Source organism: Neomonachus schauinslandi, chromosome 5 (assembly GCF_002201575.2).
Source record: "Neomonachus schauinslandi chromosome 5, ASM220157v2, whole genome shotgun sequence".
Lineage (NCBI taxonomy): Eukaryota > Metazoa > Chordata > Mammalia > Carnivora > Phocidae > Neomonachus > Neomonachus schauinslandi.
This window is the reverse complement of record NC_058407.1, coordinates 19,702,313-19,724,404: the sequence shown is the minus strand read 5'-3', so window position 1 is coordinate 19,724,404 and position 22,092 is coordinate 19,702,313. Positions and strand designations below refer to the sequence as shown.

At 37.4% G+C, this 22,092-nt stretch overlaps 1 protein-coding gene across 6 annotated transcripts in view; it reads right to left on the bottom strand.

The window, feature by feature from the left end:
- Positions 1-11,718: 11,718 nt before the first annotated feature.
- Positions 11,719-22,092, bottom strand: part of NUP37 (nucleoporin 37) — a 41,743-nt gene continuing 31,369 nt past the window's right edge. For all 6 annotated transcript variants that reach the window (XM_021687567.1, XM_021687568.1, XM_044914724.1 and 3 more), the window contains 5 exons: positions 21,580-21,670; positions 14,994-15,175; positions 14,447-14,497; positions 12,489-12,582; positions 11,719-11,984 (listed from right to left, as the gene is read on the bottom strand). In XM_021687567.1, the coding sequence (XP_021543242.1) occupies positions 11,871-11,984; positions 12,489-12,582; positions 14,447-14,497; positions 14,994-15,175; positions 21,580-21,670 (532 nt within the window). In that variant the 3' untranslated portion in view covers positions 11,719-11,870. The remainder of the gene's footprint in view (positions 11,985-12,488; positions 12,583-14,446; positions 14,498-14,993; positions 15,176-21,579; positions 21,671-22,092) is intronic.

Here is a 22,092-nt window from a genome sequence, read left to right as displayed (position 1 = left end):
TCGGCTCAGGTCATGATCCTGGAGTCCCGGAATCGAGTCCCAGGTCGGGCTCCCTGCTCAGCAGGGAGTCTGCTTCTCCCTCTGACCCTCCTCCCTCTCATGCTCTCTGTCTCTCATTCTCTCTCGCAAATAAATAAAATCTTAAAAAAAATAAATAAATAAAAATAAAAATAAAAAAATATGCATTTTTAAAATCCCAAGTGCCGGATACGCTCCTAGATCTTGTGGCAATACAAAGACTGAACTTGCTGCACTGAAGAGTTTTATGCCCTGAAGGAGGAGACAAAACTTGTTTCCTAAGGACTTTAAAATTTTGAAATAAAATGTCAAATGCTACAAGTGAGGCAAACGCCGATCGATGGAAATGACATCCACTTAGATCATCAAAAAGGTACAACAGACAGACACCTGACAGAACTTTGCATCAGGGATTTGAAGATCTTTGCTCAGATTTTGACTGTGCAGCTTAATACCTATAGGATCTAGGACAGCCACCAAACCAAAATCTGAACCCCTTCTATGTACCAACCAAGATGCTTAGTATTGAAAAGATGGAGAATAGTCTCTGCCTTCGGAAAGCTTATAGTTTAGGGCAGATATAGAAGTGTCGCATCTAGACCGAGGTGCTAACAATACTGAGAAAGTTGTGCACTTGCACACACGTGGGTGTGTATGCCCACATAAATGCAAATATACCACAGATAAAAGGTGCTCCTAAATCCTCCGAGAAAACCAGAGAAGGTAGCTTTGTAGCAGGTGCTTGAGGGGAGTTATGCAGGCAATTTGGGGTGGACTCTTCTACAAAGGCACAGAGGCATGGGTGTATGGTATGTAGGGGAAATGGAAAGCTGCTTGATTCTGTTGAAGCTAAAAAATCCCAGAAATGGAGAATAGTAGGAAAGGAGTCAGAAGTAGACAGAACAGCTCATTAAGGACCTTTTATGCCACATTTGATACTATAGTTCATGTTTCTCTAAAGTGTGATCCATGAACCACCTGTATCAATTATTTGGGAGTGGGCAGTACTTCTTAAAATGTACATTCCAGGGATTAATCTTAAACGGGACCTCTAGGGGTAAGCCTAGAAATCTGCACTTTACCCCCCCCCCCCCCCCATTATTCTAAACTGAAAGGTTAGAAAGTTTGTTCTGTAGGTGATGAGAGCCAATAAAAATTCTGAGCAGGAGAGTGACATGATTCACTCTTTCATGACTTTCCTTTTATCTCTCTGGCCATTCATCTTTCCTTTGTCCCTTCTCATTTTCCCAACCTCTGGAGTTTCCCATATTTATATATCTAAGCCAGATCTCACATTAGAAGCCAGTGTAGCTGAAGCAGAGTGAGCAAGGTAGGGGAATTCAAGGAGATGAAAGTTATGTGGGGGACAGATCGTGGAGAGCTTTGTAGGCTATTGTAAGGACTTTGGCTTTCTGGGTAAGATGGGAAGTCATGGAAAGATTTCAAGCAGAAGCATGATGGGAGCCACCGAAGAACTTTAAGCAGGGGAGTGGCATGATCAGAATTGTATTTGAGGACATTCTATTTGGCACAAGGTGTAAGAGTGACATGAGGGTGGCAGGCAAGCCTGGAATTACACAGCTGTAACAGTCACCTTTTACTCCATTCTCCTTTACATTTAAACATACATCAAGTTGTATGTCTTCTAGCTCCTACATAGCTTTTGAATCTATCTGTAACTCTTCATCTTTATGGCCACATCTCAAGTTCTAACATTCTCCAATATTACTGTAATAACCTCTTCCTGCTTCCATCTTGTGTCCCTCCAGCCTAACCACATTGTATCCATATAGTGACTGTTTACAAAGACAAATCTGATTGTTACCCAGGATATAATCGTTTCTCATTTCCCTCAGTTTAATGTGCTCACAAGGCCCTCTGTATGGCTCTTGCTCACCTCTCTAACCTCACTTCTCACTATCCTCTCCATTTAACACCCCCCAAATGTCTTTAAATTCCTGAAACCGGGAATTGCTGTGGGGCTTAAACATACCGTGTCCTTTGCCTGGAACAGTCTTCTTTTTCCCCTGACCACCCCTGCCTAACTCCTACTTACGCTCATCTCCTTTATCCATGGTTTTCAAAGTTTGAATACAGTGTACTTGGATGTAATTTTCTTTGTATTTATCCTTCTTGAAGTTTGCTGAGCTCAGATCTGTGGTTTGATGTTTTAAATCAAGTTTTGAAAGATTTCTTGGCCATTACTTTTTCAAAAAAAATTTTGTCACATTTTTTTTTCTGGGACTCCAAGATACATGTATGTTTGATCGCTTGATACTGCCCACAGTTCACTGATGCTCTGCTCATTTTTTTCTCCCTGTGTTTCTGAGTAGATAATTCTTATCAACCTATCTTAAGCTCACTGATACTTTGTTTTCTAGCGTTCAATTTATTATGAAACTACTCATCCAATGAATTTTGATTTTAGACTTTTCAGTTCTAAAATGTCCATTTTTAGGAGTTTCTATTTTTTTTTTAAGATTTTATTTTATTTATTTGACACAGAGAGACAGAGCGAGAGAGGGAACACAAGCAGGGGGAGTGGGAGAGGGAGAAGCAGGCTTCCCGCGGAGCAGGGAGCCCGATGTGGGGCTCGATCCCAGGATCCTAGGATCATGACCTGAGCCGAAGGCAGACGCTTAACGACTGAGCCACCCAGGTGCCCCAGGAGTTTCTATTTTTCTCCTAAAATTCCCTGTACCCTTCTTTTCCTTAGGATATATGTATATATATAGCTACACTTGAGCGGAGTCCCCAACTGGCCAGCTTAGCCTTTCTCTTCAGAGCCAGGAGAGGCTCCCAGTGAGAGGAAAAAATAAAAAACCAGACAGTTGCTTCATGGTTATGTATGGTTATCTATAAGTAGCAGGCATGCATAGATATAGAATTAAAGAAACATGAACTTCTTCTCAGTTGCCCAGTTGACAAATTTTTTTCAAAGTGGTTTGGTTTCTTAAAAAAAGACAAAATGCTAGATGTGATTTCTAGTTAACAGAAAGAAGAGTAGCAGTTTCTCTCTGCCTCCTGGGACCTTTGATGATTACTGTTCATCAGTCATCCATAGCTCCTGACAGCAGTGCCATTCACAGTTTAATAACTGAATTTCCAGGACTACTAAAAACAATCTATAGCTAGAAGTTTTGGCCAACTGCCAGAAGTCCTCTGAAGTATGTACTCCTTCCTCCAGGCTTTCATTGGAAATGATTAACAGATTTCATTTACTGTAGTGAATTTTGAAGGCAAAACAAATAGGGCAGAGATTATATATATCACCCACATATATCCATTCAATAAAAAATCTTAAGAATGTTTCAACAGTTAACTTTGTTTTCATTGCAGATTACTAGAAAATATTTAATTTTATCATGGGTAAGTTCTTAGGTAAGCAAAACAATGAGAATTGGGTTCCTATTTTTCTTTTTATTTCTTCCTGCTTTGCTTCAGGATGAATAGAGGGGTGTGGTGTTTCTTCATAAGAGTGGGAAAATAAAATTAAATGTTCCCTATCCGTCCCCTCTGCCCTATCCCTTATGAGTGATACAAATTGTCTATTGGGACTTGGCTAAGTGAAGGAATTCTAGCCTACAGATTTCATTTGTGTTAAGAATTTAATGTCTCAGCTACTTCTTTTAATTGTTCTGCCTTTTCAAACTTTCAGACTCAGAAAGTTGGGTTGTAGGCTTATATCCTATATGCAGGACATTGGATTCTTCTCTGGAAAGCTTACTACCTTAAGAGATCTAAAGATATTTAGTTAGGGGGTCCCCAGTAAAACAGCACATAGCCTAATGATGATCCTGCTTTCTTTGAGGGGACTTGGGTGGGCGGGAAGCTCTCACTGTTGCATTTGTACCCACCAGTTTTAATTTATGGAGGTGACTAATTGATGACAGAGTATAATGCTATTGAGAGTTTATTACACATTTCCCAAGAGAAGGGGGCACACCATGCCACACAGGGCCACCGGGAAAACACCAGATTTGGGTAAGGAGGCAGACAGAAGCAGGAGCTGGGGGAAGGCACAGGCCAGAGTCTTTATTCAGGTGTCTGTGGGAAAAGCAAGGCAGGGCAGGGGAAACAGTTTAAAGACTGGCTGGTGTGAATGATTCTGGTGAGCTTTGAGACACAGGAGCTGTCCCTAGCTGTCTGTACCTAGCCTTGAGTTGACATAGGACAGGGGAAATATTGGCTTGGTGTATGAAAGTTAGATAAGGAAATAGTTGGGGTTAATGGGCTCCAGATTGGTTGGTTTGCGAATGAAATAATGTACTTCCAAGTAAGTTGTTTCACTATTTTTAGGAATTAGCTAGTCATGGAAGAGGTGGTTTCTCTTAAGATCTATAAGGCCATGAATACCAGAGCTTCAAGAATACAGAAAATAAAAAATATATATATAATTGGCCCTGTGATGAATGGATGCTAAAAAGACAAATACAGAATCTAAGAAAACAGTGTGAATACTCACCTTTCAGTATGTGGATTTCAGGTAATAGTTTCAGCAAGGCACCTCACTCCTGAGTCTAGAGTCTCATACAATATCTGAAGTGATCAGAGGGGAAGGAGCAGCTGTCTGGCTATGCAAGCTAGGGGGAGGGTATTTGGAAGGGGGCATGTCTAATTACTACTCATCTACACTCTCAATCAAACCTCCTATTTTAGTAATCCCTGAAGCACTGCACCCCCCTTCCGAGGAACTGATGCCCCAAGAATTCGAAGTGTCTTAACTTTCCTGCTTTAGAAGATGATGCCACTTCTCTTCTTTCAATCCTTACAACACTCCTTGCTTTCATTACTCATTGATACCTAGCACATGCTACCATTATCTTTTTGTGACAATGTGATATTGTCAACCTCTGTAATTTCTTTGAGATCAGAGGCCAGTTTCCATTTCTTTATATTGCCTTACTTAATCTAAGAGTCATGCACATGTTAGTTAACATCTGCTTATTTTTAAGTTAAGAATTTATTATATAAGGGGCGCCTGGGTGGCTCAGTTGTTAAGCGTCTGCCTTCGGCTCAGGTCATGATCCCGGGGTCCTGGGATGGAGCCCCACATTGGGCTCCCTGCTCGGCAGGAAGCCTGCTTCTCCTTCTCCCACTCCCCCTGCTTGTGTTCCCTCTCTCGCTGTGTCTCTCTCTGTCAAATAAATAAATAAATAAATCTTAAAAAAAAAAAGAATTTATTGTATAAGTGAAATATTTATCATGGAAAACCTAAAAGAAAAAAGCATAGGAGGGAAAAATGTCACCCACAGTCACTCTTTTTAGAAGTAACCATTACAGTTTTGTATTGCCAAGGTCTTTCATCTTGAATTTACTAAGTCAAAATTTTTTCCTCATTGGTGGGGGTATACATGAGTAGGCCTCAGTCATGAGTCTTTGCTTAGATTTGTACACCTTTTATAGCACTCTGTCCTCTTCGTAGAACAACCCTCTCCATTTATTTAAAAAAAAAAAAAAGCAGATGATGCCACTATCAGCTGCTTCTAATTAACCTCCCCTGGCTGTTTCAGTAAATGACTCAGCACCTGGACTTCTTAAAGCGGTCAGGTTATTTTGAATCACAACCACATAAATCACTTAACACTACTCTGGAAGTTCAACATCAACATTTCTTCCTGTTGCCTTGTTTCTAGAGTCCAAAATGATCATGTTAGAACCTTTGCTATTATCCTTTAAAAAATGTGCCAGAAGGTATGAGCCAGTCAGTCTAGGAAAGTGGTTCACAATAGTTTCCAGTATGAGAAGCCCTTTTTAATAGAAAAAAATTTTGAGGAACCCCAGATGATTGTGGCTGGACATTTAATATACACTGAGTGAATATATACACACTGTTGAGGATTTAAAATAGGAATATTAAATGGAAATGGGTGAACTATATTGGGGAATCCATTTTAAAATCCCAGATTTCCATTCAAAATAGCATTTCACTCCCTTTTATTTTCCAGGCTAGGTTCTATTAGTTTTCCTATTAATATACCCTACCTTAGAAAGTCTTGCCTCTTATGTATCATATAGGCAGGAATTGTTATTCTGATTTCATTTGCACTCCAGGGCCAAACCTGGGAGTCACATAATAGATATCAAGATGACAAGCACACCTTGATGTACCTGGGACCTTTTTAACCCTCTCAAAATTTCTGAATGAAATCTTCAAAAGCCATTCTTGCTGAATTGGAGAAGGGTTCATTGGCAGGCGCATTCTTCCCACTACCTGTTAATGGTGTTTTGGGGGAGGAAGAGGCTGCTGGCAAAACACCTGAAATCAACGCCTGCTAGAATTGTGTGGGCAAGTTTGATTTTGGGGGCTGTTTATATTATCTCAAGAACCCAGGAGGTTATGGCTTCAAAGGTAAAAGAGGATTCTGATAGTGGTTATATGAATATAATATTGAGAAACCCTTGCAATAATTCCATACTCTTCCATTTGCCATCAACACGTTGGGAAGCAATGACCCAGGGTTTTGTAAAGATTATATACACTTATGAACATATCTCAGTTATTGTGGCAGATGGGTGGAATGATGGGGAAAAGACTACGTCAAAAACACTGACAAAATCTAGAATTACTCCATGGACTTGGGGTCTATATGTATTTGTGGGTAAGTCCAGGGTGGGGTGAGACCTCTAAGCAGCTATATATATGACCTTGTCTGTACTTGCATTTATTTATGCAAAATAAAGTGCCAGGGAAGTCTTACTAGAGTTCTGTACATTTCAAGTGAGGGATACTCCCACAGATTTCTCCTAGGTACAGGCAATTGGGAGAGAAATGCCATATTAGCTGTTCACAATAGCTTGAGGCACTAGTGTGCAACTATCGTGAGAATCAGCTCTACATAATATTTGGCAAAGTATTTTAAATTCCAGAGTCTAAACCTTAATGAAAAAAACCCACATTTTTTTGGTGGTCTGAAAACCAAATGAGCTATTATACAATAATTACTATAAAGTATACCTGAGTTATTTTATCTGTAATGAACACCTAGATTTCATTAGTACTAGTGGAAGAAAGTACTAGCAATTAACCAAAGAAACATTAACTAAGAAAAGATGGTAGAAAGAAGTTCTTTAAAAAATAACTTCTTTGGTCTGGTTTAAACTAATGTCCACTAACAAAGTCATTTCTTAACAGTTATAGTCTAAGTGAAAATGAACCAAAATGAACTAATTTGTTTAGACAGCCTCCACCTTCTTTATCACTGTGGCATAATTTATGACTAGTTGCTTCTGGCTTAGAGGTTAGTTGTCTGGGGCTTATTTCCTTTATACCCTGTCTCAAAAATAGAGATTTCCTAAAACAGCATTAGAAAGCTCTTGAGATGGTTGCAGAGATTAACCGTAATTTTGGCCAGAGTCTAATCTTGTCTGGATTTGGCTCAGTAATAGGACAACAGCTGTGTTTATGAGAAAGATCAAAGTTTTGTGTTTAACCATTAGAAGCAAAGATACCAGCAGCATTTATTGTCTTTTACTATAAAGAAAGGAAACAGGCATTCAACTCAATCTAGCACTAAAAATGCAGTTGGCAGAAATGCTTATTTCATACATCTTTAAATCTATTGGGTTACTCAAAGTGTTTGCAAAGGCTGAGAAACCTGGTGTCCTCTCCTTTTACTTACCATTGTTCATATGGATTTTATAAGCTTACATAAGTGTTACAAGTCCCAAGGTAAGAGTATTCTGTTAAAAATTAGTTGAGAAGGCAAACAGCAATATAACAAACACATAAATTAAACAGAAATAAGCCGATCCAAAGAAATTTCCAGGCAAATGTAACTTGATCCTACATACAGGCAACAATTGTTTTTACTAAGGTAGTTCAAAGAACAGCTGAAAAAGTCAGAAAGGAGATTCAGTGCTTTTGATTTCCCATGAAGTCTGTATCCATGCATGCAAAAGAAATTGGTTATGTTGAATCTGAGTAATGGATATGTCATCAAATGTGTATTTGTTTTTCCTTTTGTGAAATGAGATCTTCAAAGCTGATATCCTAATTATTTTGTTGTTACTGTGCTTAGTTAACAATGGTTGCTATAATTAAAGTCATGTTAATAACAACAACAAAAGAAAACTTCTACCTATGTTTTAAAAGGCATATTTCTTTAAATGTATAATTAGAAATGAATGTTAGCTGTTTTGAAATTCTTTCCCAATGCCTGTTAAAATAAATGTTTTTGAATCAGCAAGGTGTTAAAGAAACAGAGTGTTCTCTCCTGTCCCTGTTACTGAGCACACCGACAGCTTGATAAAGATCTATTGGAACAGAATGTTGCTTCTGAGGACTTGACTATGCTCTCATGAGGAATATGTGGAAATGGACCATCATAATGATGATTTTTACTTTGCACATTTTATTTGGGCTCAAAACTAAGGCTATTACTGGTATCATATAAAGTTGGGTTGAGTTTAACTTTTCGAGCTACAGAAAAACATGGGGAATAATCTGGAGCAAATACTTGTCCTCTCCTCAGAAATCAGTCTTGGGCACAATACTGTCTCATAACTTCCCAATCAGCATTTCTGGGATAATGTCAGATTTTGGACAATTACAAAAAACCAGACACAAATGTGCAAACCAGATTTCAATTTCTTCTTCACTGACACGAGATTTAAAACAGCAACAGGAACATTTCTAGGTCAGTGTCAATATGTAGTCACAAATTACCAAAGAAACAAATTGGAGTGCATGGGTGTGCGATTTTGTGTTTTGGCATGGGAGCGACATTGAAATATTCAGTGTACAAGCCAAATCATAAAAATAAAATGGGACTTATGATCCCATCATTTTGAAAGAGTAGGATTTAGTTCTGACATCTTGCAGATTTGTGATATCCTGACTTTTGCTTCAACAATCCTAAATAATATGAGTTTTAGGACATAACTTTTTTTTCCTTTCCACAATGTTTGTATGTGAAGCAATCCTCAGAGAAACTTATTTTCAACAGAAGAAAAACCCTCTTAGCCATACACAAACATGGAAAAACTAAAACTAACTAGGATACATATACATACACAAAAGCAGAACTCATTTATCAGGAATTAGAAGTCATGACCAATAAAAACTCCCCACTAAAACACTGCCTCCTGTGTTAATCTAATTTAAACAGTTTACTAAGAACAAAGTTTTCTAATGAAAAAGAGTATCATTACACCATTTAAAGTAATTGAACATAGTAAAGTTTAACAAATGCTTACTCAGGATAGCGTGAATACCGCTCCTGAAGCTAAAAGGTAAAGATATCCCTCTCATTTCTTGAGACTTTAGTGTCACTATGGTCACCATATTAATTTACAAATGAAACAACCATTTTCTCCAAGGACAACACTTCCTGCCTCTTGTTGGCATAAATCCACAAATTTAGTACTTACATGACCACCATGGGTTACCTTTTCCCAGGACAGCTTCCCTTAACAGACAGTAGTCCTACTGGGTAATTTCTTCAGATAACTTATATTTGGATAAGGCCTCATTCCAGAGAACCCATTTCCTAAACACCCAAATACCCAAGGCTAACATACCTTTTTAATCTCCATCCTTAATCATAACCCACTCAATTCCTAAGTCAACTTTCCTAAGTATAAGACAATTTTCAAATGCACTAGCTCAATCTGTCATCTCAATATGTATCCCTTACTTTTGGGACACATCCTGAAATGATAAATTTTTACAAATTCTTTTGTCTATCCTGATGCTTTTAGGGTTCTCTGTCCCATCACAGAAATTGTTAAAAGGAAATAAGTCCAAATTCCCTGCCCTTTGCCTTTTTAAGTTCCAATCTGCTTATGAAGGTGTAAAGGAAACTATTTCTACTATTTGGTAATAATATTTTATTGTATCAAATAGTTGACTTGGAAATTGCTTATGCTACGCAATTTTTTATCTGTACTATAAGCATGTAACAGTTTATACCAAACATCTACATGATTATAAAATTTCATTGCATTAAAAAAAACTACCTGCAACATTTCATTCTCTTAAAGCTAATTTTCTTGATTCCATTAGATATGTATTATAAGTCAGCTTATGAATAAAACACAATTAAAAAATATTCATTGGCATTCTTTTTTTTTTTTAAAGATTTTATTGATTTATTTGACAGAGAGAGACACAGCGAGAGAGGGAACACAAGCAGGGGGAGTGGGAGAGGGAGGAGCAGGCTTCCTGCTGAGCAGGGAGCCCGATGTGGGGCTCGATCCCAGGACTCTGGGATCATGACCTGAGCCGAAGGCAGACGCTTAACGACTGAGCCACCCAGGCGCCCCTTCATTGGCATTCTTAATTAAAAATAACACTTAAATTCCTCAAAAATAAGAACTGTACATCTCAGAAATAAATTAATAATACCTACAAATCCCCGAACTGTGAGGCAGACCCATGTTAGGTATTTTTATTCACCTTAAGTTAATACTCACAATAACTCCATGAGACAGTAATTCCTATTTCCATTCTGTAAGAGGAAATGCAGTTGCAGAGGCATTAATTCACAGGGACACAGAGTTTGTAGGAATTAATTTTCCTCTATACTTTACGGATAAACAGAACCATAATCTTACACTTTTCTGATTACATCACGATGTGTCACAAAAACATGATATGGCTGCCTTGCATAATGACAATTTCAGTGATCTTGAGAGTCAGGTGAATATAGTTCTACTGCCACTAGGGGCCATCACAAAAACATTTCAGTTTCTTGGTAAAAATGGTGAAGATTCATAAAAGGCAGAGGCTGTCAAGATTAAATTATGATTCCTTTTTTCAAGGTAAGCTTTATCCCATACACCAGAAAGAACTTCTAAGAATGCTGAGATGTCTAGTCAAAAGAAATTGGCAGGGGCGCCTGGGTGGCTCAGTGCGTGAAGCGTCTGCCTTCGGCTCGGGTTATGATCCCAGAGTCCTGGGGTCAAGGCCCACGTCAGGCTCTCTGCTCAGTGGGAACCTGCTTCTCCCATTGCCTGCGGCTCTGCCTACTTGTGCGCTCTCTGTGTCAAATAAATAAAATCTTAAAAAAAAAAAAAGATTTAAAAATAAAACAAAAACAAACCCCCCCCCCAAAAAATTGGCATATAGTAAACAGGATTGAGTAAATCAGTCACATTTTTAAGAAACTGAAAATCATTTTTTTTACAAGATTTTATTTATTTATTTGAGAGAGAGAGAGAGCACAAGCAGGGGGAGTGGCAGGCAAAGGGAGACGCAGGCTTCCCGCTGAGCAGGGAGCCCGATGAGGGACTCAATCCCAGGACCCTGGGATCATGACCTGAGCCGAAGGCAGGTGCTTAACTGACTGAGCCACGCAGGCACCCCCCTGAAAATCATTCTTTATATTAAACTGAATAATAATTTTTTATTATTACTGAGGAAGTTTAAGACCCTTACACATACAGAATGCTAACAAAAATGGATACACCCACACATATACCTTGAACCACTTCCAGAGTAACACTGAAAGGAAATACCTTGTCTTCCTTTTGTAAATGTTTGTGTCTCTGAGAATTAGGAAAACAGCATATATTTGAAGTATAGAGGACAGGATATACTTTGGATAATCCTGTGATAAAATCACAAATATATATGTTTCTCTAGTCATCTCTTTTCTAGAGTTGCTGAGTCAATTATAGCCTTAAAAGATGATTTAGAAAAATATATGTATGTGTTATGTATGAATATATACACACATATAGAACAGAGCAGGAAAATGATTTTTCAAACCATTAACATTTTATTTAACAGAAGCAACAAATGGACATTTCTAGAGCTTACAGTATATTTGATATAAAAATAAGGAATTCTCCAAAATATGTATTAAAAATACAAAGTTTATGGATCTAAGGTACACAGAAAATTTGTTTTACATTTCAGTTACCCAAAACAATAGCTTGTGGTCTCCTCCAATTGCACACAGTGGGAGAGTTCTATGCCAGGAGAGGCCAGATCCGACGGCTACAGAACCAATGAGGACAGGCTACAAAATACGTGAAGAATTAAAGAAACTTAATAAATCACCAAAGTTAATAAGTAAAAACTACCCTACAAAAATAAGAAATGCATTGATAAATTGTCTTTGGCTAACACAGAGGAAATAGAATGAAAAATATGCTCCCTCATAGGTGAAATACACATTATTTGTCCGCAGCGGGCTAGAATGAAGGATACAAATACTCTATGAGTAACTGGTTTAGCTTAGACTCAAACATTTTTGTAGCCTAAACCAAGCAAGCGAGTAAAATTATTATGTTTAAATGAAGAAGGAAATAAAAAAGAAATAAAATGCTTCTTACATGAATACTGGCAAAAAGGTCTGTTACCACTGGTGATTTAAACACCAAAAAATGCTTTCTCTTTCCAATTTAAGCAGATAAGACATTCACAAATGTCTTTAGTTACATTACAGATTTGGGGGCTATGAGTAGAAAAGTAGAAAACACAAATTTAAAAACACATATGCCATAAAACAACTCCAAATTACCTGAGGGTGTCCTAAATGATGAATCTGAAACTGGCTTGCAATTTTGCCAGGATAACCAGTGGTTGCAAACAAGTTCTCATTAATTGTGGACCACCTAAGAAAAGACAAAAATACCCATAGTATCCTAGAGATAACTACAAGCTTTTCTAAAACAATTTATTTCTTTTTGCACATAACCAATAATTTTATAAGTCTAAATTTGTTAATACAGCTTTACAACTGGACTGGATATTTCAGGGAAGTTAGCTATAAATATTTTCTCATTTTGTGAATATTTATTAAATGCTTGCAATGTGCCACTTTGTTAAGTTCCAAAGTTACACAAAGTTAGCAGTTCCTTTCTTATAACCAAAGGGCTGACAGTGTGGTGGGGGATATAAACATGGCATCAGACAAATATAAAATATTTCACAGTGCAATACATTAAAAAAATTAATGTTCTTATTGACATTTGTTAGAAGATTAGTGATAAATTCATGCATTTAAACACCTAGAATATTTAGATATTTGAATATTTAAGTTTCAAGATATCCTAGACATTGAAATACTGTTAATGAAACAAAAAGTGTTAATATAGCTCCAGCGACATGCCTAGCACTATGATAAGTACAGTGGGGAAGATATATGAAAAAAAGAAAGGATTTGTTGATTAAAAAAAAGAAAGAAAGAAAAGGCTAAAGTCTGGTTAATATGGGCAGACATTATTAGTTGCTGTCCAACAGCCTTTCTGCCCTTTTTCCATGCTAACTGAACCCCAACTACCTTCTGACAGTGTGACTGACCAGAATGGATGATAGGCAATGATAGCAATCCCTAATAAAAGAGGAGTGCTCCTTCTCCTCCTCTTACTTTGGACAAGCTCGTATGAGGCTATGACGCCTGGAACTCTGGTAGTCATTTTGTAACTGTGAAAGTATAGAACCGAAGCCCCGGCACTGTGGACAGCAGAGGGAAAGGGCTGAACTCCTGTTGGCACTGTGAGCTACTGAGCCAGTCCTGAGACTGCCTCCTTCAGAAGCCATCACGTCTCTATGATGCGCTCATATTTCTGAAATCAGAGTGCATCTTACAATCTATGGCACCTTACATTTTGTTGAATATATTTTTTCTTTTTTTTTTTTTTAAGATTTTATTTATTTATTCGACAGAGAAAGACACAGAAAGAGAACACAAGCAGGGGGATGTGGGAGAGCGAGAAGCAGGCTTCCCGCGGAGCAGGGAGCCCGATGCGGGGCTCGATCCCAAGACCCCAGAGTCATGACCTGAGCTGAAGGCAGACGCTTAATGACTAAGCCACCCAGGCGCCCCTGAATATATTTTTTTCTAAGTTGTACAAAAAATGATGGTGTCCCCAAGTCCTATAAGTTTATTGGGGGTATTTTAGATTTGATGAAATACAGCATATAAGAAATACACTACTTGTTTTAGTCTTAGTTAGTAAGTTTTCATGTTACTTGAAGCTAAAAGCACCCTAATGACTACATTATACAATGGAATATTACGCAAAAGTCAATAAGAACAAGGTAGACATGTATATTAAGTAGAAAAAAAGTCAGATACATAATATAGTGTGTTCTCATTTAAAGCACAACAATGAAGTTTATATGCATAAACATTGGCCCACCTACATTTTACATCTATCAGAACAAAATATAAGGAAGCATATATTACAAATTGTTGGAGAGGTATTAGTGGAATGGCAATATGTTTTGTATTTTATAAAATTTTTCAAAGAAAATGAATCACTCCCTCACCCAGACAAAAAGACAAAAGCAAAGACTTAGTCAGGAAAGCAAAATAACCATTTATCAAACAGTCAGTAAACAAACGCCAAAACACCCCCAACACCTCCGTGCAAAGGAGAGGACTGGGAAAGTATTCGAGATAGTGGCACAGCATGTAACGAAATAACCAAATTCAAAAAATTAAATATAACTCCAACAAAAATGGTACATTACCTGAATAAGCAGGCTTGATCCATGTGGACAGGCCTCTTATCTTGAGGATAACTAAAAGGTAACATTTTGTATTTTATGAATTTAAGTGCTGGTCTCAAGCAGAGGAACTTAAATTAAGGTTTAAACGGTATTTTTTCTTTAAAGGACACAATGCCCAATGTACTTAAACTGTGACAAAATTCCAAATAAGCACTGGATTAACATAGATGAAATATGATAGAGACACAGACATGATTTAGAACCGTTACAGAACACCATCATTCAACAGAGTCAATGTTTTTCTCTCTTTTTTTTTAACGTAAATAAACACTGCTTAGATCAAAGATTTTTTACTTTGCATTGTTCTTCCTGGGTTACTCTCAAAGTAAATCTGCAAAGCATGGGCATCTATCTCTGTTATGTAAAAACCCACAGCTCTGGTCCTTTTCAAGAGAGACTTGTTTCTGCTCTATAGTGAGGCTCAGGTATACAAGAGAGGCTCTGTGGATCATTTAGCAATAGTGACTGACTTTTTTGGGTGTGCAACAGATAGTTGCTAAGGAAATACCTGGATCGAGTAATATCCCAAATTAACCAATCACTTCCTGCAACAGCTCCAACTTTGAAGGTATTTTTTAAGCACCAGTGGGCTGACATTAATGGCATCTGTTCTGATTCCAGAGATAAAATAGCCTGTTGAGTCAAAAGATCATAAAACCGGATTGTTCCATTCTTCTCTGCAACCATCAGCTGTAAGACAGAAAAAAAAATTCACCTAATTCACTAGCCAAATCTGAGGCAGTAATTCAATATTATACATAACATGTAAACATTTGCATATATTACAAATGGGACATCAAATGCAAATGAAATAGGTGAAGCCTATGTAAAAATCTCTGTCAAATATTAAAAAACTTACAGAAAACTGGTGAAAGAAAGACTCAGGAAAGTTGAGTACAATTTTAAATGATGATATATGGTTACTAGGAAATAATAAGTCCAAAGAATCATTCTGGGAAAAGTTACAGCTTAAGTTATGTGTCTAGAAAGGATAGCTAAGTATGTATTTCTCAACAGAGCTATATTATGTGTTACACATCCTTATGTGTCGTGAGATTGTTTCCAGAATGGAAGGCAGCATGGTGTAAGGAGCACAGACGGGCCTGGGGAGCAAGGCTGCTTCCTCCACTTAAAAGCTAAATGACTGGTCAAATTACAAGTCCTTGATTGGCAGCTTTCTTCTTTCTAAAATGTATATATAAGGATAAGAATAGCTACAGCATTGTTGTGTTGATTAAATGAGTATTATAGGGGGGTGCCTGGCTGGCTCAGTTGGTAGAGCATGTGATTCTTGATCTCAAGAGTTTTGAGTTTGAGCCCATATGTTGGGTGTAGAGATCACTTAAAAAAAATAAAATCTTAAAAAGGTAATACATGTAAAGCACCCAGTACTATGCTTGTCACAAAGCAGCCACTCACTCAATATATAGTGGTTACTCTTACTTCAATATTTCCTTTATTCTAAAATACTACTGATTTAAGATGTTGAATAATGAGCTTGCTCCTTCCTTCCTTCCCTGATCCCTCTCTTCTTCCTTCCCTTCCTTTCTAAGAAATATCTTATCAATGCAAAAATAATCATTAGATAAATTTCAATTTTATAAAATATTAACATGTGAAAAAATTTATTTCTTAGAATCAAAGAAGCAAGGCATTAGGATACCCATTTGTGAGAGTTAAGGTAAAGAGATTGCTATGAATAGATAAGTAGTTGTTGCCCAAATAAAATGGTTTAAAAACTCTCTACATTTTCTGTAAAGTTCTTACTTCCTAATTCTGGTTATATGAAAACATTCCTGAAGGTGTGAAGTAACAGTGGTAGCCTGGAAAGAATGAGAGACTTAGTGTCAATAATCCTGCGTTCTACTAATCTGTTGAATGACCTGGAGCTTGCTTTTTTCCTATCTGTGAAATGTGGGATAATTACATCAGACTCAAAATGTTACCATATGGCTATAATGTGATATTGTACATAACTGTATTTTCCTAAACCCATAAAACACCATTAAAGTATTGTTACTACTTCTAATAAGACAGATCATGTCTGGCTTAGGACTACTGGCAGTCATTCTATTATTCATTATCTAAGAGACATTTACTGAGCATCTACCTCCACCTTCCCCCACTGCCCACACACACAGTTGAGTCTTATTATTCATAGTAGTTAGAGTCTATTAAATTGCTGCAAACAAGGAATTAGTAAATATTGAACACTGATCCTAGAGGAAATAAAGGGCTGGGTTCTTGTGAGTCTCTGGGCATAACATTTTTGTCAACTGACCAATGCATAATCTGGTATTATGTATTTTTAAAGATACTGTGTTTCATATATACTGATTCATTAACATAGAACTCACAGCTGGGGTGCCCGGGTGGAGCAGTCGGTTAAGCACCTGACTCTTGGTTTTGGCTCAGGTCTGACCTCAGGTTTTTGAGATTGAGCCCTGCATCAGGCTCTGCACTCAGTGCGGACTCTGCTTAAGTTCCTCTTTTTCTCCCTCTGCCCCTCCCTGCCCCCTCTAAAATAAATAAATCTTAAAAACAAAACAAAACAAAAAACAAGCCTCACAGCCAACAGCACTATAGCTCATGCTTGAATAAAGCTTATCTAATACCATATTATTTTCTCCATAAAGCACATCACAGCCTTATGGCACTTAGGAACCCTAGACTGCACTTTAGCACTTAAATGCTTTATGCTTGGGGGCCATTTTACATGGTGAAATCACCAACAAAAAGCATAAAAATGTGGCACTAAATAGACCACAAAGAGGACACTTGCTTAGAGTACGAGAGCTAAAACAAGAAGGCAGAGCACTGGCCTCATTCAGCCTTAGCTGTAAATGTGCATCTTAGCCGACTCGAATTTCTTGTTGCTCTGTGCATGTCTGCAACTGTGAAATGCCATGAGTACTGATTTTGGGGTTATAAATAAATTTCAGCGAGTAGACAAAACTTGCAGATATAGAATCTGTGAATAATGAAGATCAACTATATACACATGTTTATGCAAAATACTATGCTAATTTCCACAGAAGTCAAAAGTAAAAGATGATCCTTGATACCAAGAAATTTCCCATCTAGAGAAGAGAATTATGGAAAAAAAAAAAAATGACCCTAGAATATAAGTAGAATATTGGTAGTCTTTCCAATTTTGGGATTCTTAATAGAAAAGGTAGAATTCAGAACTTTAACAGGCAGAATGTTAAAATAATACTAATTCTACTAAGAATAACATCAGGTCAGTTACATGTTATACAACAAAAACAAATGCAACACTGAGCTTCACATGCCCTGCCTTACTGAATCCTCATAACCACTGTATGAAAATATTACTATCATTAATCCCATTTTTCAGAAGAAGAGACTGAGGTGTGGAGTGACAAAAGTAACTTGTTGAAGTCTCACTGCTAGCCTGTGGCAGAGCCTGCATCTGCACTCAGGTCTTGAACCTAGGTCTGTCTGACTACAGTGCACATGTATTTCTTACTATAAGCTAGACTGTGAAGACCGGTGAATGGTTTGGTGTGCTAATATATAGTTGAGGAGAGGAGACCAAGGAAGCGTCGCTAGGAACTAATAAAAATATTTGAGATTTTAAGCTTGAATCAAAAAATCTTAAGGATTTCAGGTATAAATTATGGATTGGGGACAAAGTCCATCTGGGTCCTAGGTCCTAAATTAGAAGGCGCAATAAAGCAGGTGGTTTAGAATGCAGCTGTTGTTAGCCAGACTGCTTGGGTGGGTCTTAGCTCTGCTGTATGACCTCGACCAAATGACCTCTCTGTGCATTAAGTTCTCATCAGTAAAAATGGAGCTAATAACAGTACCTATTTCATAGTATGGTATGAATTAATACACGTAAACCACTTAGAATGGTCAGAGCACAAAACATTCGCTATTATTATAGGTTGAAGTCAGATTGAAAACTCAGTTCTGTTATTTATCTTTTTTAAACTGTGCTCAATTGTGATGATAGATGTTTTTTTATTTTTTTGGTTGAAAGCAGATAGAGTAAAAAAGTTTGGGAACTGCTGGAGCTAAAAAGTTTACAGGGGAATTTTTCCTTTAGGACTTCCCAGAACCATAAACAGAATATGCACTGAATTAAGAGGGGATGTAGCTTTTGTAGCACAGAACACTAGTACTTAAACCTGAATAAGGTCAAATCTGTGACTGTGTGGCCTTGGGTAAATTACTTATTAACCTTTTGGTGCTTCAGTTTTCTTATCTATAAAATGGATAGAAAAATGTCACCAACCTCAGAGTGTTTTGTGAGAATTACATGAGAGAACACATGTAAAATACTGAGCACAGTCCCCGGCGCTCAGAAAGCATTCAACAAGTGTCGGTTGTTATAACGCATTTGATTTAGCAGCAATCTACTCTCTTAGAGTCAGAGACTCAGATGTCCTCAGTCCCAATTCTCTGATTCTATGACATCCTAAACTCTTGGTTCTGTTATGACTACCTGGTAAAATCCTAGCTCCAATTGTGGTTAATTGGATTTAAGATCTTAATTGCTCAAGATCACTTCTGTGTCGCCTTTCTGTATTTTAGGTTTTTGTGTTTAGGGGTGACATGATGAAACGGGTTTTTAAGATTAGTTTAACTAAAGTAGGCAAGAAAAATCAAAGAGTGGGGAGCCAAAACCTTTGAAACAGCTAAGCCTTGGTAGGAGTTACTTGTGGGAAAAGGAAGGTGAAGAATGCACCTTAATGACAGAGGAATGTGTTCTAGTAATGTGTTCCTAGGGAAGGAAAAATTAAAAACCTGGAATAGTTTGCATATATAGAAGGAAGACATCAAAAGTAATTTCAGATTTTGAGTGTATGTGATCTACAGCAGGGACTTCCAAACATTCTGAAGTCATGGAAACAATAAAAAAGGAGGTGGGGTGGGAGGGAGTTTTAATGATATACAGAAGTAAAACAGAAATTAACTTAAAGCATATAAAGGAAAGGGACCTGAATCACAAGCATTAAGATACAAGTTTTGGGATAGAAGTTATAAGAAAAGTTCTCATTTCTCATCTAGGTCACAGATTTAAAAAAGTAGCCTATTTGGGGCATCTGGGTGGCTCCAGTTGGTTAAGCGTCCAACTCTTGATTTCAGCTCAGGTCATGATCTCGGGGTTGGGAGATTGAGCCCCGTGTCAGGCTCCGTGCTGGGCATGGAGCCTGCTTAAGATTCTCTCTCTCTGGGGTACCTGGGTGGCTCAGTCAGTTAAGCGTCTACCTTCGGCTCAGGTCATGACCCTGGAGTCCCAGGATCAAGCCCCAGATAGGTCTCCCTGCTCAGTGGGGGAGTCGTCTTCTCCCTCTGCCCCTCACTCTGCTTGTTTTCTCTCTCTCACTCTGCTTGTTTTCTCTCTCTCACTCTCTCTCAAATAATAAAAAAAAAAAATTCTCTCTTTCCCTCTCCTACTGCCCTGCCTTCGTCTGTTCTCTCTAGAAAAAAAAAAAAAGGTAGCCTATTGTATTTATACATGGTGATACTAACATTTAGGTAGAATCCCTGTTATACTTCACGTAGACTCACTGCTACAGGGGAGAAATCTTGCATAAAATAAAATATAGGACCTGCCTTCAAAAACAATACTTATACATGGAACAATCCCTACATATTTAATATGAATAAATAGGAAAATTTTACTCATGCATATATACAGACTGTACAGTTCTACTGATGAAAGATCCAATATGCCTGAAACAAGGATTCATGGTATCCCAAGGCTCAGAGAACATACTTACGTAGTCTGGGACATCTCAGCTCAGGATTACCTCCTCTGTGAAGGCTATCAGCAGATCTGATTAATCCTTTTTGTGGGACTTGATCCCAGGACCCCAGAATCATGACCCGAGCCGAAGGCAGACGCCTAACAACTGAGCCACCCCGGAGCCCTGATTAATCCTTTTTTATGTCATGGATATACTTACTAGATTTTTTAATTCCAACACTTAAAATCTGTGTTGCTGTATTTACATGTTTTTCTTCCTTATAAGCCAGTAATTGTATAACTTAAGGGCAGGGGCTTTATTCATTCTTTTATCTTCTCTTACACCTAAAGGGCACAGTGTAGGTGAGAACTACCTCTGCCAACAATTCACAAATACATGGTGAAAGAAAAGTTGGAAGAGAAGGAAAAAGGGAAGATACACGCAGAGATGCTCAAGAGGACTAGAATAATGCATCTTCAAAGATCAAGTGAGCAGGGTTTCAAGATAGAAGTGACAGAAATGGTTTCCTTATCTGTTAAATGAGGGTCATCACAGTTGCTATCTCATAAGGCTGCCATGAGGATTAAGTGAGCTAACATGAAATGCTGACAATGGGCCAAGTATATTTAGTACTATGTGTTTGCTATAATTAATCAAGCTTATCTTTTTGTGCAAGTATGAGGACAGAAAAGAGTCAATGGAGAAACATGAAGACGTTAGACAGCTATAAAAGCAAGATGCCTAGGGAATTGGCATGAGATCTACACAGCTAAAGAATTAACTTTAACAAGATGAACACAGTAACTTCTTAGCTTCTGGGGAAAGATAAAATAGAGTGATGCCCAAGAGCAGATACTGGCAAATGAGAAAACACTTGTTGAATGAGTCCTATCTTCTCAATGAAATAAGAATTAAGGTCAATTGATAATAACTTGCAGTGTATTTTTAGAATTTTAGAAAGCTCTACTCTGAATAGGAGTTGAATACCACTGCAGCTAGCTCAAATTTGCCTTATGCCACAGATGCTTTCTGTTTACATATTATGGCTTCAAGCATGGATTTTAACCTTTTTTTTTTTTTTTAATGAATACTGCTACTAGACAGTCTGGGCATCTGTTTTTAGATTGCAATCTACCAAAGGGCAGGAAAAATGTACTCTGAAAAATGTCATTTATGGTTGATGGCTGTAAAATAAAAGCTTAATTACAGAGAGTTTTTAACTTACAGAATTCTAGACTAGTCCAAATGCATTTCTGACAATTAGAGTCTCTGAGGTGGAAAAAGTAATAGATTTTTCTCCTCTATATATGCATGTATTACACACGTATATGTCTTTTCAGCTTAATAAAAGAAAGCTAAGTTATAAATAACAACCTTAAAAGTTTCTTCAGGATGCCAGCACACACTCATTCCAGGGGAATGAAGAACAAAATGAGCTGTCTGAATTCCTTCCAAGTTCCAAATCCTAATAAAAGAATAGGAATACAATGTTAAATATTTTTGCTATATCACTACTAAAAAAATGACACTTCATGAATTTATTCAAAGCTATTAACTAGAGATTATAATATATAGACATTTATACCTAAAGTATATATTTAAAAAAAAACTAACATAATTATTTTAGGAAATGTGAAAGTAGTATGAAGAATTTAAGTTTTATCATACTCAGTCATGGGAAAACAGTCACATTTTCTAATTTAACACTGCAACACAGTAACCAAATTAAATTATTCATATAATCTTTATTTTGTGGGCAGAATCTTCAAGTTTCCAGTTCACTAAATAGGTTGCATTCCTACTTTAGTTTTCAATAACAATTGCTGCCAGGGGTGCTTAACACACACACACACACACACACACACACACACACACACACACACACAC